Source organism: Lithobates pipiens, unplaced genomic scaffold, assembly GCF_037356315.1.
Source record: "Lithobates pipiens isolate NorthernLeopardFrog02 unplaced genomic scaffold, aLitPip1_a1.2 Scaffold_18, whole genome shotgun sequence".
NCBI lineage: Eukaryota > Metazoa > Chordata > Amphibia > Anura > Ranidae > Lithobates > Lithobates pipiens.
Window position 1 is genome coordinate 484,077,438 of NW_027507758.1, and position 18,995 is coordinate 484,096,432.

The 18,995-nt window shown below is 41.2% G+C and overlaps 1 protein-coding gene across 2 annotated transcripts in view; it reads right to left on the bottom strand.

Moving 5' to 3' along the window:
* The window catches only part of LOC143988700 (uncharacterized), a 191,498-nt gene that overhangs the window by 99,955 nt on the left and 72,548 nt on the right, over window positions 1-18,995 (bottom strand). For both annotated transcript variants that reach the window (XM_077488460.1, XM_077488461.1), the window contains exons 8-9: window positions 11,419-11,525; window positions 10,883-11,095 (exon numbers count right to left, since the gene is read on the bottom strand). In XM_077488460.1, the coding sequence (XP_077344586.1) occupies window positions 10,883-11,095; window positions 11,419-11,525 (320 nt within the window). The remainder of the gene's footprint in view (window positions 1-10,882; window positions 11,096-11,418; window positions 11,526-18,995) is intronic.

An 18,995-nucleotide genomic window follows, 5' to 3' on the forward strand; every position in this document is an offset into this window, starting at 1 on the left:
GGTGCCTTGTCATCAGTGGGCAATAGGAATAACTGTTCAGTCTTCTGTCCCATTTTAATTAGAAAAAATTGGTTTGTCAAGTAGAACACACCCTGTCAGCTAATTTTCAATCACTAGTATGCTGCCAGGGTGGAGTCAGGAAAACTGAAAATTGTATACTTACTGTAATTTTCCTTTCCTGATGCCAATCCATGGCAGCATGCAGACATACCCTTGTGCATTTTAGGTTTTAGCTAATTATGAAGAATGGGGCGTGGCCATAGAATTTTCAGTTTTTTTCATTTTGGATAGAGTAAGGGAGAGTTATAACCCCTGTAATTTTTTTTTACCAATATCTATGTCCAATTCAGGAGATTTTCCTTCACTTCTTGCTCCACAGCCAAAACAGGAATTTAGGAAACCTACCCAATGTGAGGGGATCTCTGGCTTTAACCAGGGTCACCAGAGACTAGTGTCCCCATTGGTAGACTTCCACTCTATTACCGTTTTGGGGATAGCTAAAAAAAAATTAACTTTCGGTGATGACAAAATGTGACAAATAGAGATGCTAAATCTCCCTAGTGGGGCCATAGACGACAATAAAAACCTGGCAGGTGTTCTAATCCCTTTCTACTCTATCTACAACTTAAGTAAAATTTGACATCACATCACATGATCAGACTTACTTACCAAACTTAGTTGTTTGGTAATGCATCTTGTTTACTGCCTCTTCAATTAAGCACAGGATCTTTTTTTTTTTTTTTTGTGTTTTCTTTCTACACATCGTTTTCTGCTGTTGCTGTCAATAGCAGTGTGTCGCTGGAGCTACTGCAGCATGAGCCAAAAAATTGGGCATTAAAAGCAAAGTGCAAGGGCTCATGGGACATTTCATTCCATTGTGAAGGCTTGGGGGATAGAATGTATATGCACTCAGAAGCCTGAACAAGGAAGAGAGAGCAAAGACAGATGAAGAAAGGTATATTCAACGATTATAGGTGGAATACTTGGAAATAATGCTGTGTGCTGGAACATATACTTGGTAAATATATTCTACTTGAGACTGATCTTTTTTAAAGAGGAAGTAAACTCTCCCACTATGATGCTTCTTTTCATTTAGTCCATTATAAGAAGTAATTATCAAACTATAGCCACTGTAATCCAGCCCAAATCGCATATTACTTACTGTTTAAAGAAACTTAAAAAAAACTTGTTTCCAGGGGTTAGGCAACGCCATCTTAAGTATTGTTTTCTGAGTCCAAAGTGGAGTGTATTTCCGCCCTTACATTGAGCACTTCCTGTACTGTTAACCAAGCCTCATTCTCAATCCAACCTTTCTATGGCAACCCTGCTTCCCTGTTCATAGCTGACTTGTTTTATTTCATAGCATTTGCTTGTGCCTATTGTCTAATGCTTTCCTTTGTCAGTCTTATCAGCTTCAACTGATAAGACTGCAGTAATAGCCAGGTTTACACTGCATGTGAGGTCACATGGTTACATGGTGTGTAGGAGAAAATTCTGAATGAGGCCGCGTACACACGGGCGGACTGTTCGTCCAACTTTGTCCGCTGAACAGTGTTTGGGCGGACAGTCCGCTCGTGTGTGGGCTTTCAGCGGACAGTTTCAGCGGACAGTTGGACGGACAAGGTTTTTCGGAAATTCCGTAAAACTGTCCGCTGAAACCTTGTTTCAGCGAACAGTCCGCTCGTGTGTAGGCTTGTTCGTCAAACAAAGTTGCGCGCATGCTCAGAAAGGATTTTCACGCCGAAAGCTATAATGCAGTGTATAGGACGTCGTATTTTTCGTCCCGTCGTACGTGCCGTTCACGTCATCGCGCACGGTTTCAGCAAACTGTTCGTCCGTCGTGTGTGGCCATGTCCGTCCATGCTAAGTTTGAGTGGACTGTTTGCCGAAACTGTTGGACGGACAAAGTTGGGCGAACAGTCCGCGCGTGTGTACGCGGCCTGATTCTGCAGCCTACTGGGATATCAGTGGTGTGTCATAGGATGTCCTGATAACAGATAGATAAGCACATAGAGAGTGTGCCATAAATCAGGGGAGATCTGGGCATGCTCAGTGAAGTCATTTTAAATAACAAAAAGGATTACAACAATACTAAGCAAGTAAGGAGATATCTACAAGCAGTGTTCATTTGTTTTTTTTTATGCTGATTTACATGGGACAAAGTTGTGGGGGAGAGTTTACAACCACTTTAAAAGGATAGTTTAACACTACTTTAAAGTGTATCTATGTATCTTATTTTGGATTGTCACACATAAATATTGCTTGGATTGATATTGTAATGTTGATGTCATAAAATCAAAGTGTATGATTTGACTCCAAGGCTCGGTTCACATATGTCCAAGCCAAGGTTTCAGTGTGATTTTTAAAGAGTCTGGTGCAGTTATGTTCACCGGTATAGGTGCGATTCAGGTGCAGATTTTCACTTGGAATTGCACCTGAACCGGACTGAGAAACATACCTAACTATTTTTAAAAACAGACTGCGGCCAGCCTGGACATACATGAACCGGCTCCAAAGAAAGCCGGTTCAGTTCACATGTCAGTTCAAAATGCATCCAATTCGCATATATGTGAACTAAGCCTTAACGTGGTTGTAAATCTCTCACATGAAAAATGAACAAAGCATATCCTTCTTTATCGTGGACTTGCCTTAGTCCAAAGAACAGATGGTTATTGCTGTCTCCAGTCTCATTCCTGCTATTTGCATGAGTGGGGAGGGGAATGGGTAAAAAAGTTTTAGCACACAGCCTAGGATTGACAGTCTCTGCTGTGTATATTTCCCTAGGAGATTGTGTAGGGAATGGGGTCTCCCTTCCCTCCTTTTAGGTCTCAGATTACACTCAGGGCTCCTATCTGAGCTTATGCAGAGTGTGACATCAGACCCCTACCCCCTGCCTCTGGAAGTTCAGAGATGCTGTGTAAATTCTAGACATTAAACAAATGTATGGCTGCCGATAAACAAGTACAATTTATTGCTGTAAATAAAAGCATTTGCATCATTTTTGTGTATTACCTGAAGCTAGTCACTTCACTGGGTAAGTGTGTTTACAACCACTTTAAAGAAGAACAGCACTTTTTGGACCCAACCTGAGATAACAATTAACCTTCTGGGTGCCCAATATTGCCTAAGGGCAATATATAAAAAAAGGTCCTGTTTGTTCAATGTCATACCCCAGCAGGTCTAAAGCCGCGTACACACGGGCGGACTGTATGGCCAACTTAGTCTGTCAGACAATCCGACGGAGCAGACCGTCCTACTTTCGAATGAACGGACTTGACCACACACGGATGCAAAACAGTCCGTCGAAAGTTTGCGCGATGACGTGTACAGCACGTACGACGGGACTAGAAATAGGAAGTCCAATACACAGCAATGCAACCTTTCGCCGTGTAAATCCTTTCTGAGCATGCGCCATACTTAGTCCGTTGAACTAGCCTACTCACGAGCGGATTGTCCGCTGAAACCAAAGTACGACGGACAATATTACGGAAATTCCGAAATACTTAGTCCGCCAGACTGCACGCTGAAAAAGTCCGCTGAAGCCCACACACGAGCAGACTGTCCGCTGAAATGTGTTTCGATGGACTAAGTTGGCCAGACAGTCCGCCCGTGTGTACGCGGCTTAAGCCACAATACAAAAATGTATGTCCCATGTCACAACAGATGCTTCCTTGATCTACCTACTAAATATTGGTAAGGTGTTGGAAGGTGCTTCATCCCAATATATAGTCCTATCTAGAAAACACTCTATGTAGGACTATCTAGGCGCTTTGCAATTGTAATTTCTCAGCCTGTGTCTATATAGTCCCACATAAAGAGCACATAAAGAGCTAGATATGACCTTAATCAACCTAATGAAATGTAATGAAGACGGAAGTTACATATGTGGGCACAGACACAAACGTTTTCAGGGTGCCAGGTCTTGAAAAGCAAATTTCCCTAATAGGTAACATAGTAGCATTTAGTGATTTTAGCAGCTCCTCTTTGACAACAATATCTCACTTTTCCATGGGACTAGATTTCTCTTTTATCTACAGAGATGAAATGTCCTAAATATAGTATGTAAAAGGTTCAACTAATGATCATGAAAAAAGAGACTACCGCTTTCCCTGGACACAGCAACATCACTGAGAAACAATGCAATGTTCATATATAAAACTGCTGAGACAGCAGTTACAGGAGCACCAGAGGCTTTAACTTCCAAATCATTTGGCTTTAAGTGCAAGTGAGAGAAGGAAAATCTGACAGAAGAAACAAATTAGGGATCCTAAGAGATTATTCATAATCTGTACTCATAATTAACATGTTTATGTTAACTATGACCAATAAAGCACCTAAGACAGTATTAACCTCCTCCGACTAAAGTGTCTACATAAACAGATGATTGGGTGACGTACAGACTACAGTTCAAGGTAATGAATCACACACATTGCTAACACCATAACTTGGATTCCGGGTGTTGTCTACAAATATCAGACAAAGGAATCTATTTATTCCGATCATAAGAAACGTATCAAGCCTTCCTGTTTCTTTCTGTTTGCGTTTTCAGCCTCTCAAGAAGGTCAGAAGGTTATTGCCAATCCGGCTACTTATACAGGATAATACTTCCGATCCTGACAAACTGTTTCCAGCTTACGGCATCAGAAGTTTTGGCTCAACCATGCCATCAGCACTTCCCATAGCAGTTACTGTAATATTTATCTAAACTTCGTACAGGTGCTACAAGTGGCTGGAACAGGAAAAACAAATCTTGACGGACTTAAAATAAATTGTGTTTACATATAGTTCTTTCGCTTGTGGTAAAGCTGAACTCCAGGCATAAAAACTCGAATTTGACTATATTTCTCAAAAATCCCCCCCCCCCCCCCCCAAAAAAATTGACTCCACTTTGTGTGCACCAAATGCCTTCAAAAACCCTGATATTATTTTGTAAAAGTAGCAGTGACATCATTAGGAACCTAGCAGGCCTACGCACTACAGGCTGCCTGCAGAAAAATACATTAGGGGGTGGAGACAAGACCAGTCAGCCTACACAAGGAAAGAGAGCAGCAGTGACGAGTCTTCATTACAGGAAGATCCTTCACAGGGGCAAAGTTCCACACTAGATTACTGGACAGATATGGAATAAATACACACAGCACACCATAATTCAAGTTAAAATATATACAGTGCTGTGAAAAAGTATTTGCCCCCTTCCTGATATTAATTTTTTTTGCATATTTGTCACACTTAAATGATTCAAATCATCAAACAAATGTTAATATTATACAAAGATAACCCAAGTTAATACAAATTGCAGTTTTTAAATTATGATTTCATTTATTGAGGGAAAAAAACTGTCTAAGCCTGCCTGGCTCTATGTGAAAAAGTAATTGCCCCCCTAAACCTAACAACTGGTTGTGCCACCCTTGGCGGCAACAATTGCAATCAACATTTGCGATAACTGGCAATGAGTCTTACACATTTCTGTGGAGAAATTTTGTCCGACTCTTCTTTGCAGAATTGTTTTCATTCAGCCACATTCTAAGGTTTTTCAGCATGAACGGCCTGTTTAAGGTCATGCCACAGCATCTCAATCGGATTTTAAGTCTAGACTTTGACTAAGCCACTCCAAAACCTTAATTTTGTTTCTTAAGAGCCATTCAGAGGTGGACTTGCTGGTGTGTTTTCAGATCCCAGTCCTGCTGCATAACCCAAGTGTGCTTGAGCTTGGGGTCTGGAACTGATTTTCGAACATTCTCCTTCAGGATTTTCTGGTACAGCGCAGAATTCATGGTTCCCTCAATGAAGTCGTCCAGGTCTTGAAGCTGCAAAGCATCCCCAGACCATCACACTACCACCCCCATGTGTGACTGTTGGTATGATTTTCTTTTTATAAAATGCTGTGTTAGTTTTACATCAGATGTAACGGGACGCACACCTTCCAAAAAAGTTCAACTTTTGTCTCACCAGTCCACTGAATATTTGCAAAAGTCTTGGGGATAATCAAGATTTTTTTGGCAAATGTGAGAGAAGCCTGTGTGTTCTCTTTGGTCAGCAGTGGCTTTGACCTTGGAGCTCTCCTATGGATGCCACTTTTGCCCAGTCTCTTTCTTATTGTTAAATCATGAACACTGACCTTATCTGAGGCAAGTGAGACCTGCAGTTCATTAGTGTTGTTCTGGATTCTTTTATGACCTCCTGGATGAGTCGTTGTTGTGCTCTTGGAGTAATTTTGGTTGGCCGGCTACTCCTAGGAAGGTTCACCACTGTTCCAAGTTTTCTCCATTTGTGGATAATGGATCTCACTGTGGTTGGCTGGAGTTCCAAAACCTTAGAAATGGCTTTGTAACTCTTTCCAGACTAATACATGTCAAATACTTTGTTTCTCATCTGTTCTTGAATTTCTTTAGATTGTGGCATTATGTGTTGCTTTTTTAGATCTTTTAGCATGCTTCAATTTGTCAGACAGCTTCACACACCTGGGTGTGGCAAGTGAAATTTAACTCAGCTTTCCAAACAATGCAATTAATTACAATTCAGGGCGGGGGGTACTTTTTCACATAGAGCCGGTTTGGACAGCTTTTTTCACTTAATAAATTAAATTATCATTTATCTATGTGTGATATTAAAATTTGTTTGATGATCTAAATCATTTAAGTGTGACAAATATGCAAAAAAGTTGAAAAATCAGGAAGGGGGCAAATACTTGTTCACACAACTGTATATCTCTTGTATTTGGATAATATTTGTATAACGTGGAGTTCAGCTTTAACTACTTCCCGACCAGTGCACGCCGATGTACGTCAGCAGAATGGCACGGGCAGGCGTACAGGTACATCCAATCTTAAATGCCGCCCTGCCATCTCGAGCGTGCCACCGGCGGCGCGCTCGGGTGCTGGTTGGGACCCCCGTGAGTCCGGTCGCGTGTCCCGCAGACTTGATCGCCACGGGCATACCCGCGATCGTCTCACGGGGTGGCTGAACTGGGAGATGCCGTTGTAAACAGCATCTTCTGCCTAGCAATAAGTGATGCTGATCTCTGCTCCATGTGATTGGAGCAGAGATCAGTGTTCACTAAAAGAAAGCCCAGCCCCCAACAGTTAGTAACACACTGCCTCCCACTGGTTAACCCCTTCACTGCCAGTGTCATTTACACAGGAATCACTACATTTGTATAGCAGTGATTGCTGTATAAATGACAATGGTCCCAAAATGTGTCAAAAACGTCCGATGTGTCCGCCATAATGTCACAGTCACAATAAAAATTGCTGATCGCCACCATTACTAGTAAAAAAAAAAAAAATTAATAAAAATGCCATAAAACTATCCCCTATTTTGTAAACGCTATAACTTTTGCGCAAACCAATCAATAATCGCTTATTGCATTTTTTTTTTACCAAAAATATGTAGAAGAATATGTATCGGCCTAAACTGAGGGAAAAAATTTTTTTTTATATATTTTTGGGGGATATTTATTATAACAAAAAGTAAAAAACAATGCGTTTTTTTCAAAATCGTCTATCTATTTTTGTTTAGACCCCTTTCACACTGGGGCGTTTTTCAGGCGTTTTTCAGGCACTTTAGCATTAAAAAAAGCGCCTGTAAAGCGCTTGATAGAAGCCTCATCTGCAGGCCCAATGTGAAAGCCCAAGTTCTTTAAGAGCCCTTTCACAATGTCAGCGCCCAAAAAATGCTCGTAAAGCGCCGCTTAAACTAGCAGCGCTTTACCAGCATTTTTCTAGCGTTATTGGGGCGCTTTTAACCCCTGCTAGTGGCCAAATAAAGGGTTAAAATCGCCCACAAAACGCTGCTGCCAATAGCGCTTTTAAGGCGCTTTTCAGGCGTTTCCCATTGATTTCAATGGGAAGGGGCACTTTAGGACCCCTTTCACACTGGGGTGTTTTTCATGCGCTTTAGCGTTAAAAAAAAGCGCCTGAAAGAAGCCGCAACTGCAATCCCAATGTAAAAGCCCGAGTGCTTTCACACCGAGATTCTTTTCACACTGGGGCGTTTTTCAGGCGCTTTAGCGTTAAAAAAAGCGCCTGAAAGAAGCTGCAACTGCAATCCCAATGTAAAAGCCCGAGTGCTTTCACACTGAGGCGCTGCGCTGGCAGGGCGTCAAAAAAAAGTCCTGCAAGCAGCTTCTTTGCAGCGCTTTTGGAGCGATGAATACAACGCTCCTAAAGCGCCCCTTCCCATTGAAATCAATGGGAAGCACCTGTAAAACACCTCAAAAACGCTATTGGCAGCAGCGTTTTGTGGGTGCTTTTAACCCTTTGTTTGGCCACTAGCAGGGGTTAAAAGCGCCCCAATAACGCTCGAAAAACGCTGGTAAAGCGCTGCTAGTTTAAGAGGCGCTTTACCAGCGTTTTTCGGGCGCTGACATTGTGAAAGGGCTCTTAAAGCACTTTTCACATTGGGACTGCAGATGAGGCTTCTTTCAAGCGCTTTACAGGCGCTTTTTTTAACGCTAAAGCACCTGAAAAACGCCTGAAAAACGCCTTAGTGTGAAAGGGGTCTCGGAGCGTTGTATTCACCGCTCCAAAAGCGCTGCAAAGAAGCTGCTTGCAGGACTTTTTTTGACGCCCTGCCAGCGCAGCGCCTCGGTGTGAAAGCACTCAGGCTTTTACATTGGGATTGCAGTTGCGGCTTCTTTCAGGCGCTTTTTTTGAAGCTAAAGCGCTTGAAAAACGCTCCAGTGTGAAAGGTATCCCAGTGTGAAAGCACTCAGGCTTTTACATTGGGTTTGCTGTTGCAGCTTCTTTCAAGCGCTTTACAGGCGCTTTTTTTAACGCTAAAGCGCCTGAAAAACGCCCGAAAAACGCCCCAGTGTGAAAGGGGTCTTATAGCGCAAAAAATAAAAACCGCAGGGAAGATCAAATACCACCAAAAGAAAGCTCTATTTGTGGGAAAAAAAGGACGTCAATTTTGTTTGGGAGCCACGTCGCACGACCGCGCAATTGTCAGTTAAAGCGACGCAGTGCCGAATCGCAAAAAAGTGGTCTGGTCTTTGGCCAGCAAAATGGTCCGGGGCTGAAGTGGTTAAATACAGAAATATCTATGTAATTTTACACCCCGTAACATAAAAGGGTAAGATTCTTTAATGATAATATTGGTTGTTTTGCACAGCAATAATTGGGAGTAAGTGAGTGAGTAATTTACTAAACTTACAGAAAGTGTGATTTTAGATCATTTGTTAAAAAATAAATATAACATATTTTATAAAATTCTGTATAAACAGAGTATTCATCACTTATATAGGGTGTGTGTGTGTGTGTGTGTGTGTGTGTGTGTGTGTGTATATGTGTGTGTGTGTGTGTGTGGGGTGGGGGGGGGGGGGGGTTAGGAAAGGCAAGAGAGGACTCATCTTTCAGTTGTGAGGAATAAGGCTGGTTGTTATGGCTGTGGTTACTCTCCCAGCTGTCTTTGCTCAAGTTTGTGCAAATTAGAGCCAGAGTTTATTATTATCTGCAACTACATGTTACATGCATCTAGCAATGAGGGGTATTATCCTAAATAACACATTGTATAACACTTGCGTGGGATGACAAACTCTGGGAATTAATAAAGAGTGTCATAGACTCTATTTAGAATCCCCTTGTGCCTCCATGCAGCAGATGTTTGTGCAGGTGACAGACTCATGTACCCATTTTCAACAATTTACTTGAATTTGGGGCAAGTACTGCAAGCAGAGGTGCTGAGGTGCAATCAGACCGGAGTGTCTATACAGACACACTGACCTCAGAGCATCTGAGCTCCCTCTCCAGCCACTGCAACTGTCCCACAGACAAAGCTTGATGGCAATGAGACAGAACTTCCTCATCAGGTCAACACCCCTTCTGATTGACAGCAGGCAGTGGGCAGATTTCATAGCCAATAGACAGCCTGCTATTGGCTATGAAAAATCCGCCCACTGTCTGCTTCCAATGGCCAAGACAGAATGGATCTGATTGAGAACTACTCCCTCAGCTTCCCCATCAGACTCTGCTCACTGTGAGCATCACTAGTTGCTAGGAGCCTGTCAACTGTGAAGCCAACAGAGTCCTTGACAATCAGTGACAGGTGGGAAGGGAGAGAAGTGATGGCAAACATGTTGCTCTGCTACAGAGTGTACATAAACAGACACTCTGCCTGTCTCTGTATGCCAACTTATAGTTGATCTTTTCTCCAGTTTCATTAGCTATAAACTGGACTTTTTTTTTTTTAGTGCAGCCATAGTGCCACATTTCAAAAGTGGTGCTATTAAAAACTACCTGAATATTTCCCAAGTTTCAAGAAACTTGGCTGAAATGATATTTTAGTCTGATGCAGGCCATTTTGAAGGGGTCATATCCCTAGAAAGTGTCACAATTGCTTTACTGACTTCCTGCCACTGTCAGCAGGACAAAATAAATCAGAGTTCCGGTGTCAATTCCTCACACCTACATGCATGCCATGTACAGGAGATTTAAAGAAAAGCATTTAAAGTTAGGCTAGTCTCATATACAATGATCATTGACTTGTGTAATCAAGCAGCAAGTTAAAGTTCCAATGTGGAAAGAAGATAGGGGGATGTTGGAGCGAACAGAGGCTATAGTGTTAATATGGGCTAATGCTACAGTCTGCATTCACTTTAGAGGTATTATGGTGCTAAGCAAAATGACCATATATGAACATATAGCTACTGCAACCAGCTTTAATTAATTCCAAGGGGCCTGTAAAACAAGAGCCCACATCCCTAAATATACAGGTCCTTGGGTGACTTTGGAGGCAGTGGTCACCAGGGTGCTTGGTTTTGATTCTGTCTGCATTGGAGCCAAAAAGGAAAGCTGACCATTCAAACTGTCTTGCAGATATCACATTTCAGTTATTATAACCAGCCTATTTATTGAATGACAAAACCGTTATGTGGTGCTACTACCTGGAGTTCTGTTCCACTTTCTCAGTATCCCACTGGCTCTGCATTTGGATCATTTGTCGCACTTTGTCTCGCAGTTGCTGCTCAAGTCGGGCTGTATGAAGGGAAGCCCCAGCAGCATTCTGAGACAGACGTAGGTTGGAGTCTAAATTCAAACAGGCTGTGTGCATGCGCCGCGAACTACGTGAAATTTCGCTCTTCATCTCACCAAGACCCCTGGATGGGAAGAAAAAGCACAATGAATACAATTAATTGTTTGCCCTACAGAAGTGGAGGCAACCATTATTTGGGTTAAAGGAAAGTTCAGACTAACGGTTCATTAGGAAATAGTGAAATATTTTCATCTTCTGCCTTAATGTTACCACTTCCTATTAAACTAATAATCTGTAATTCTATAATTTGGTCCAGCACAGAGAAATATGTGTTTTTGAACACTATGCTTTTCCACCTATATACTGCCATATAGATGTCATCTGACTTATTTATGTAGATCTGCTGTCTTACATGCATTGGTCCAAGTTATGCTCTTGCAAATGTACCTGTCTGCCATAGAACGTAGATCGAGGAATTGACTACGCAAGGTGGCTGTCTGCCTCCACAGAGTCAGGATACTGTTGTGTTCACTGCTCAGGTAAGACGTATAACTCTACAAAAGACAGAAACATAATTGGAAATAAAACCTAATTTAGTTCACAAAATATTATATTATTGACATAAATCTGTACATTGATCAATACTGAAAGCTAAAAATGCTGCCATAGATGCAAACAAAAGCTGACATAATGAGACTGATTTACTGAAGAAGTTGAGAATCTTTACTCAATAAAATTAATTAACATTTACTTCAATTATCCAATAATGTAAAAAAGCTAATTCTTATTAAAGGATTTGTTAACCCACATGATTTACTTTATATATAAATAATATAATTGTTTTCTAATGATATGTCCCCTGTGTGTGTGGCGTTTAAAAAAAAAGCTGTATATACCTTATCTGTGAGTGCTGATTAGCGGTCACATGATGCGTAGCATCTCTCCTCTCCCCATCTCACAGATGCAGTGGGAGGGGCCGAGATTCCCCTGCTGACATCAGTCTTGAGGGGAGGAGGAGAAAAGGCGAGAGCTGGCACGTCAGTGAACGCTGATCAGCGCCCACAGATAAAGTATATATGGATTTTTTTTTATACAGCACACACACAGGGGGCATATCCTTAGAAGCTTGAGTAGATTATATACAATTAATCAAGTTATTACAGCAGCAGCAGGGGGTCGGAGGAGGCAGGGGCCGACAGGCAGCGAGGGGAGGGGGAGGAGGACACAAGAGCAGAGAGGAGAGACAGCAGGGCTGTGGCTGACGAAGGCACGCAAAATGACCACGTTGTCAGGGCTCAGCACCTATGATTACAGTGGTCAGTTTACATAGGGGTGGGGAGAAACTGGCAGGATCAGCCAGGTTTTTTAGGTGTTACAGGGGTCCAAAAGAAGTGTGTCATACAACATGCTTTAAAGGAGCAGGATCCTTTTTTTTTTTTAGGTTAACATACGCTTTAAGTTCATCAGCATCTGACTGTATATTCAAATGAACACAGTAGAATGGTAGACCAAGTCTCACCTTTACCTGACACTTATGTGTGATAGTGAGAGCCATTCTCTGTAAACATCCATGGCAATCTTAAAAATCAGCACCAAATTCCCAAATTATTCAGAAACTTCATAGGTTTTGTTAAAGAAAAAAAATGGAGCCCTTGCCTTACCTCACTGTGTGGATCACAGATATTAATTGTAAATCCTGGTTTTGAACTTATAACCTTTCACTCAGTTCTAACTATGTAAATTCTCAGCAAACTCAGCTGCTGAAACAGCAATTCTGTTGATTCATTGGCTTTCCATTGTAAGATTACTATTTGTTATCTATAAAATGTAGTAATTTTTCTCCTAAGGAACTTAAGAAAAAATTAGTAAAATGCTACCTGTTTATTTATGACTTTTCATGTGAGAAATATGGCAATTGGCAACACTCCCCAGCATGCACCACAGAACCCACTTTGGCTCTGCACATTTACTTTAGTATAAGAGCTCTAACTATGGTATTTTTCATATATTGGGAGAGTGGGAGAATTTTACAGCAAGTATTTCTCATAAAAGAATAGTTGACAGGAACAATATATTGCAATAATATATTACAATATAAACAATATTTTTTTTTTAACCAAACTAAAAAGCAAGTGAATAAGAACAATATAATCATTGACCAAGGGAAGGCTAACTCGGTGACTCGAATGGCTGAAAAATACATAAAAGGGATAGAACTATCCTATCCCATGGTACCAAAATTAAAGCAAATACATCTAATTATTACAAAAACATTCAAGATTTATTGGATAGCAGCGCAGCCATTAGCTCCCACTGCTCTCAATCAAAACCAATGACGCAGGAGTGGGGCGTGGGGCCGAGTCCTGCTGTCCGCGTCAATAGACACAGCAGCAGGACAAGGAAGCATGCCTACACGAGTGCCCCGAGGGAGAGCGGCTCTCTAGCGGGGCACTCAAGAAGAGGAGGAGCAAGGAGTGCCACTGAGGGACCCCAGAAGAGGAGGATCAGGGCCACTCTGTGCAAAATCAACTGCACAGAGGAGGTAAGTATGACTTTTTTTTTTTTTTAAAACAAGACTTTAGATATTTTTTAATTTGCTTTATAATTTCTTATCCTCCTGAAAATTAAACTGGTAAAGGGATCATTACAGTACATTTCAAACCAAATCTTATTTTTTCTTCATAGAACGGAGAAAGATTAAAATTCCTTGTAGTTTTTACTGCTGCCAGGGATGCCATTAGTGAGGGAAAGCTTGAATAAGGGACACCATAATAAAAAGCTGACAGGCAATCCGGTCTTCAACTACCCTTCAGTGTTGCCTTTAAAGATTTACCCTCATTACTGCCTGGAATAACTGTTGTCAGCAACACCGTAAATGAGGGTTATCTCTCTAATGAAGAACAGAGAGCAGAAAAACCAAACTAGCAGTTCTTAGCCTTCACAAAAAAAAAAAAAAAAAAAGGAAAAAAAAATGATGGACTTAAAATTAGTAACTGATAATCCCTTTAATATCTTTATAACTCATCAGTTTAGAGTTATAAATGAGAGACCTAGAATAATTTCTCACACTGTGGAGTTTGCAGTAATATTCTATATATGTTGCACAATCACAATCATTGTTTATATAAACAAGCACATGCTATGCACCCATTTGCATTTGTAATACCCCCTTCAAACTGGGGCGCTTTTGAGGCATTTTAGCTTTAAAAATAGAGCCTGTAAAGGGCCTGAAAATCACCTCTCAAGCCTCTGCAGTGTAAAAGCCTGAGTGCTTTCACACTGGAGTGGTGCGCTTGCAGGATGGAAAATTCCTGCAAGCAGCATCTTTGCAGCAGTGCGGGAGCGCAGTATACACTGCTCCTCCATCACCCCTGCCCATTGAAATCAATGGGCAGCGCTGCTGAAGTGCCTGCAAAGTGCTTTGGCAGCGGCGCTTTTAACCCTTTATTTAGGCGCTAGTGGGGGTTAAAAGCACCCCCCTAGCAGGTGAAAAGTGCTGCTATAACAGCGGTAAAGTGCCTCTAAAACTAGTGCCGCTTTACCACTAGCACCCCAGTGTGAAAGTAGCCTTCCTGTGTGGGCAGAGTGATGGTAATGCTTTTACATTTTTTTGTTGTTTTTATTTTATGTTTTTTTTTTTATTTAACTTTTTTCCCACATATCTTTATTGCTATTTTGACAGCTCTGAACATGGAGCTGGAAGTGCTCGAAGATGAGCACTTCCAGGTTCACGCTCAGCAGAGTACATTGAGGAAAGGATTTTACCACTAGCACCCCAGTGTGAAAGTAGCCTTCCTGTGTGGGCAGAGTGATGGTAATGCTTTTACATTTTTTTGTTGTTTTTATTTTATGTTTTTTTTTTATTTAACTTTTTTCCCACATATCTTTATTGCTATTTTGACAGCTCTGAACATGGAGCTGGAAGTGCTCGAAGATGAGCACTTCCAGGTTCACGCTCAGCAGAGTACATTGAGGAAAGGATTTTCCTCAATGTCTTCCCCCTCCCCATCCTGATAGCATTATTAGGGTCTTAGTCTACCAGGAGGGGCTCATAAGCCACATAGTGGAAGGAGGTGTCCGGCGTAGGCAATGGCACACTGAAAAAATTGATCAGACAGCTCTGCAGCCGCTAGGTTTACTTTTACTAAAGTGCTCTGAGCTTGCTAAACAAAAAAGAGCCAAGATTATGGTTGCAATCGTGAGTTTTCTTTAACCAATTGCCTCCCAAGTCAAATCTGACACTTCTTATGCAAGCTTTTTTTTTACTAGATAATTACTTAGAACCTGCAAACATTATACATTTTCTGAAACCAAATGCCCTGGGGGAAAAAAAAGGATCGGTTGATGCAATTTTTATGTCACATGATATTTGTGCAGCAGTTTTTCACAATTTTTTTTGAAACAATACACTTTAATGAATTTTAGTGCATACACACAGTGAAATACCCTATTGTTTATTGCTCCATAGGCAACGCTTTAAAAGTCTTTATGGGTTACCCGTTTAGAGTTACACAGGAGGTCTGGCACTAGAATTATTGCTCTCGGTAGAATTATCGATGGCACAAGAATTATCGCTCTACAATTTGTGGTGATATCCCACATGTGTGGTGTGATTGCCGTTTATATATGCATGAAGGACAAAAGTGGGCATTTGCATTTGTGCATTAGCATGGGAGGAGATGTGAGAGAGAGACACCTTCCTCCTTCCCATATGTAAAAGTGTTCAGCACCTATTTAGCCATTTGGATAATTTTTACATCTTACATCATTTACTCAGCATCACCAGGGTCACGACTGCAGCTGCATCAATATGAGTCAAGTGGTTAACCATTTCAACTATTTCAAGGCCAGGTTGTATGGGATACTACCAAAATTCTGAAGTGGTTAAAGTGTTGCTGTGAGCAAACTGGGAATTAAAATATATACATGTTATTTACAAGCAGTAAACTTTGAAACAAGTCATCAATGACCTCTCTAGCTGCTTGTAACGTGACGTTATTCATTTTAAAGATCCTCAAAGATGACAACAAAGATTCTAGGGTTTGGTTTCAGTCAGTTTCTAACAACTTAGAAAGACCCGCTGGTTGTTTACAGTGGATGGCAGACTGACAAGGTTCTGATGCAAAAGGAAGTAATAGGAAAGAGTTATGCCGCGTACACACGACTGGATTTTCCGGCAGACTAGGTCCGAAGGGATTAGTCAGTCGGACAATCCAATCGTGTGTGGGCTAGTCTGATTGTTTTCGGGAAAAAAATCCGACCTAGAAATAGAACATGTTTCAAATCTATCCGATTGGCTCAATTCCGACAGACTAAAATCGGGAAAACCAAATACGACGCAAGGGAAGCTATTGGCTACTGGCTATTGAAATTCCTTGTTTAAAATGAACCGACTTAGTCTGTTCGTGTGTGGCCAAGTCCGTTCATTCGGAAAGTCCGTCTGAACTCTGCCGAAAGTCCGGCGGGAAGACCGTCAGACCTAGTCTGCCGGAAAGTCCGGTTGTGTGTACGCGGCATTAAGGTTTCAATGCATGTGTTGTGAAATAAAATTTTTGTGTCTTCACAATGCTTACAGATAAAGAGGTGAATAATGATTGCTTTTATGCATTTCTGCTTTTTCAGAATATGTATGTTAGTGTGCATGATTGATCTGGGCTCAGGTTTACTAGTTAATTAGGCCTGGTTATTATTATTATACAGGTTTTATATAGCGCCGACAGTTTACGCAGCGCTTTTCAACATTTGGGTAGACATTACAATACAATACAATTCAAGACAGGGGGAATCAGAGGGCCCTGCTCGTTAGAGCTTACAATCTAGGAGGGAGGATCAAGTTATATAAAAGGGTAATAGCTGTGGGGGATGAGCTAATGGAGAAAATAGTTTTCAGGGATCGCCTAAAAGTGGATAACTTTGGAGACATTCTGACCGATTGGGGTAGTGAGTTCCAGAGGATGGGCGAGGCTCAGGAGAAGTCCTGGAGGCAGATATGGGAGGAGGTGATGAGGGAGCTAGAGAGCAGGAGGTCTTGGGAGGAACGAAGTGGGCGATTCGGTTGGTATTTTGAGACTAGGCTAGTGATGTAGCTGGGGGCAGAGATGTGGATGGCTTTGTAAGTAAGTGTTAGTATTTTGAATTTAATTCGTTGGGGAAGTGGCAGCCAATGGAGGGATTGGTTCATACCCATGCATTCTTTAGCGCGTTTCAGTTTTGCAGAAACACACTACGGTCCATTTAACATGGTTTCTTATGGATGTAGTTCACATCTGTGCATTTTATGGAAAGGACCAGGGATTTGTTTTTGGTTTTTGGTTCCATAGACTTCAATGGATCAAAAATGTGTATTCAAAAACGCCAAATGCACCTGGAATATGCAAACTGCAACCTGAATGGGTGTGAATCAGGCCTCAGAGTACCCTACAGATTAAAAAAAAATGCCAGTGGCAAACAATATGCAACATCTTAAAACATTTTTTTATCTCAGAAAAAATCAATAAAATAAACAGACATGAGTTATTTTGACCCATTGTTTTTGTATAATTGCTTATGTATAATTTTAGGATGTCTTGTTTGAACAGAATCAAATCCCAGCTCAGCATTTAAATGAGATTTTGGCCAGAACTTTGATAAGGCCATTCTGAAGTAACGGATTTCCTCTCTTTGTTGTTAGTTCACTGGAAACAAGTTTGATTATTTCATTTTTTTCTTCTTTAAAATTCATATTCAAGATCATTCATAGAGAAAATATGTAAATATCTAGAATTAGGATACATTATAAGAGGGTAGTTGTTACTGGATGTTCCAAGGAGTTAATGTTTTCCTCGAATCACACAATCTTGATTACCTGCTCTTCACATAAAAATAAAATCTGTAGATAGGAATGGACCCAGAAGGATTTATCAGACATGGGTCTCCTTCAGTTCAGTTTACACTCCCTATGATGGGGATAATTAAAAGCCATTATTGAAGGGGATCTCTATATAGTCCTTCAACAGGTGGCTAAGAAACTCTCACGAAATCTTTGTTCTTGATAACATCTTTATTCACGAGCCTACCTTAGGAAAAAAAACTGCCCGAAACTGGTTTTATTTGTACATGACCTCAGAGAAAACCACTACTCTCCAAACAAAGCCAGAAATGCTGCCCATCTCGAACCTGCTAAAGACCATCTGGATATTTCATAGCACTAATGGAACAATAATAAACTTTTTGAGAAAGGTGTCAAACATTACACTTTGCAAAAACAAAACTGCTATATCAGGAAATTCTCCAGGCGAATACCAAATGGCCTCCCTCAGAGCCTAAACTCAAATCAAAGGAGGGTCATGTAATATGGGAGTAATTCAAAACAAAAGAATGAATTAACAATAATCACAGAAAAACCTGCATTTTTGAATGGCCAAGTCCGAGTCTGGTTAAAATTGCATTTAAATGCTGCCTCGGGATTTTATTCTATTCAAACAAGACATCCCACAAATATGCATGAACTGAAACAAAGATATCACACATTTTCAACAATCAGCAACAGTCTGTTTGAAGTTATTGATAAATTGTAATGCCGCGTACACACGAGCGGATTGTATGGCGTACTTAGTCTGTCATACAATCCGACGGACAATCCGTCGTAGTTTCCACTGAACGGACTTGACCACACACGGATACACAAACAGTCCGTCGAAAGCTTGCGCGATGACATGTAAAGCACGTACAACGGGACTAGAAATAGGAAGTCCAAGACACAGCAAAGCACCCTTCCGCCGTGTAAATCCTTTCTGGGCATGCGCCATTCTTAGTCCTTTGAACTAGCATACTGACGACCGTATTGTCCGCTGAAACCAAAGTACGACGGACAGATTTTTGGAAAAAACGAACTTCTTAGTACTCCGGACTGCACGCTGAAAAAGTCAGCTGAAGCCCACACACGAGCGGATTGTCCGCTGAAATGTGTTTCAATGGACTAAGTACGTCAAACAGTTCGACCGTGTGTACGCGGCATAAGTTGTACCTGTTTATTTAACAGGGAT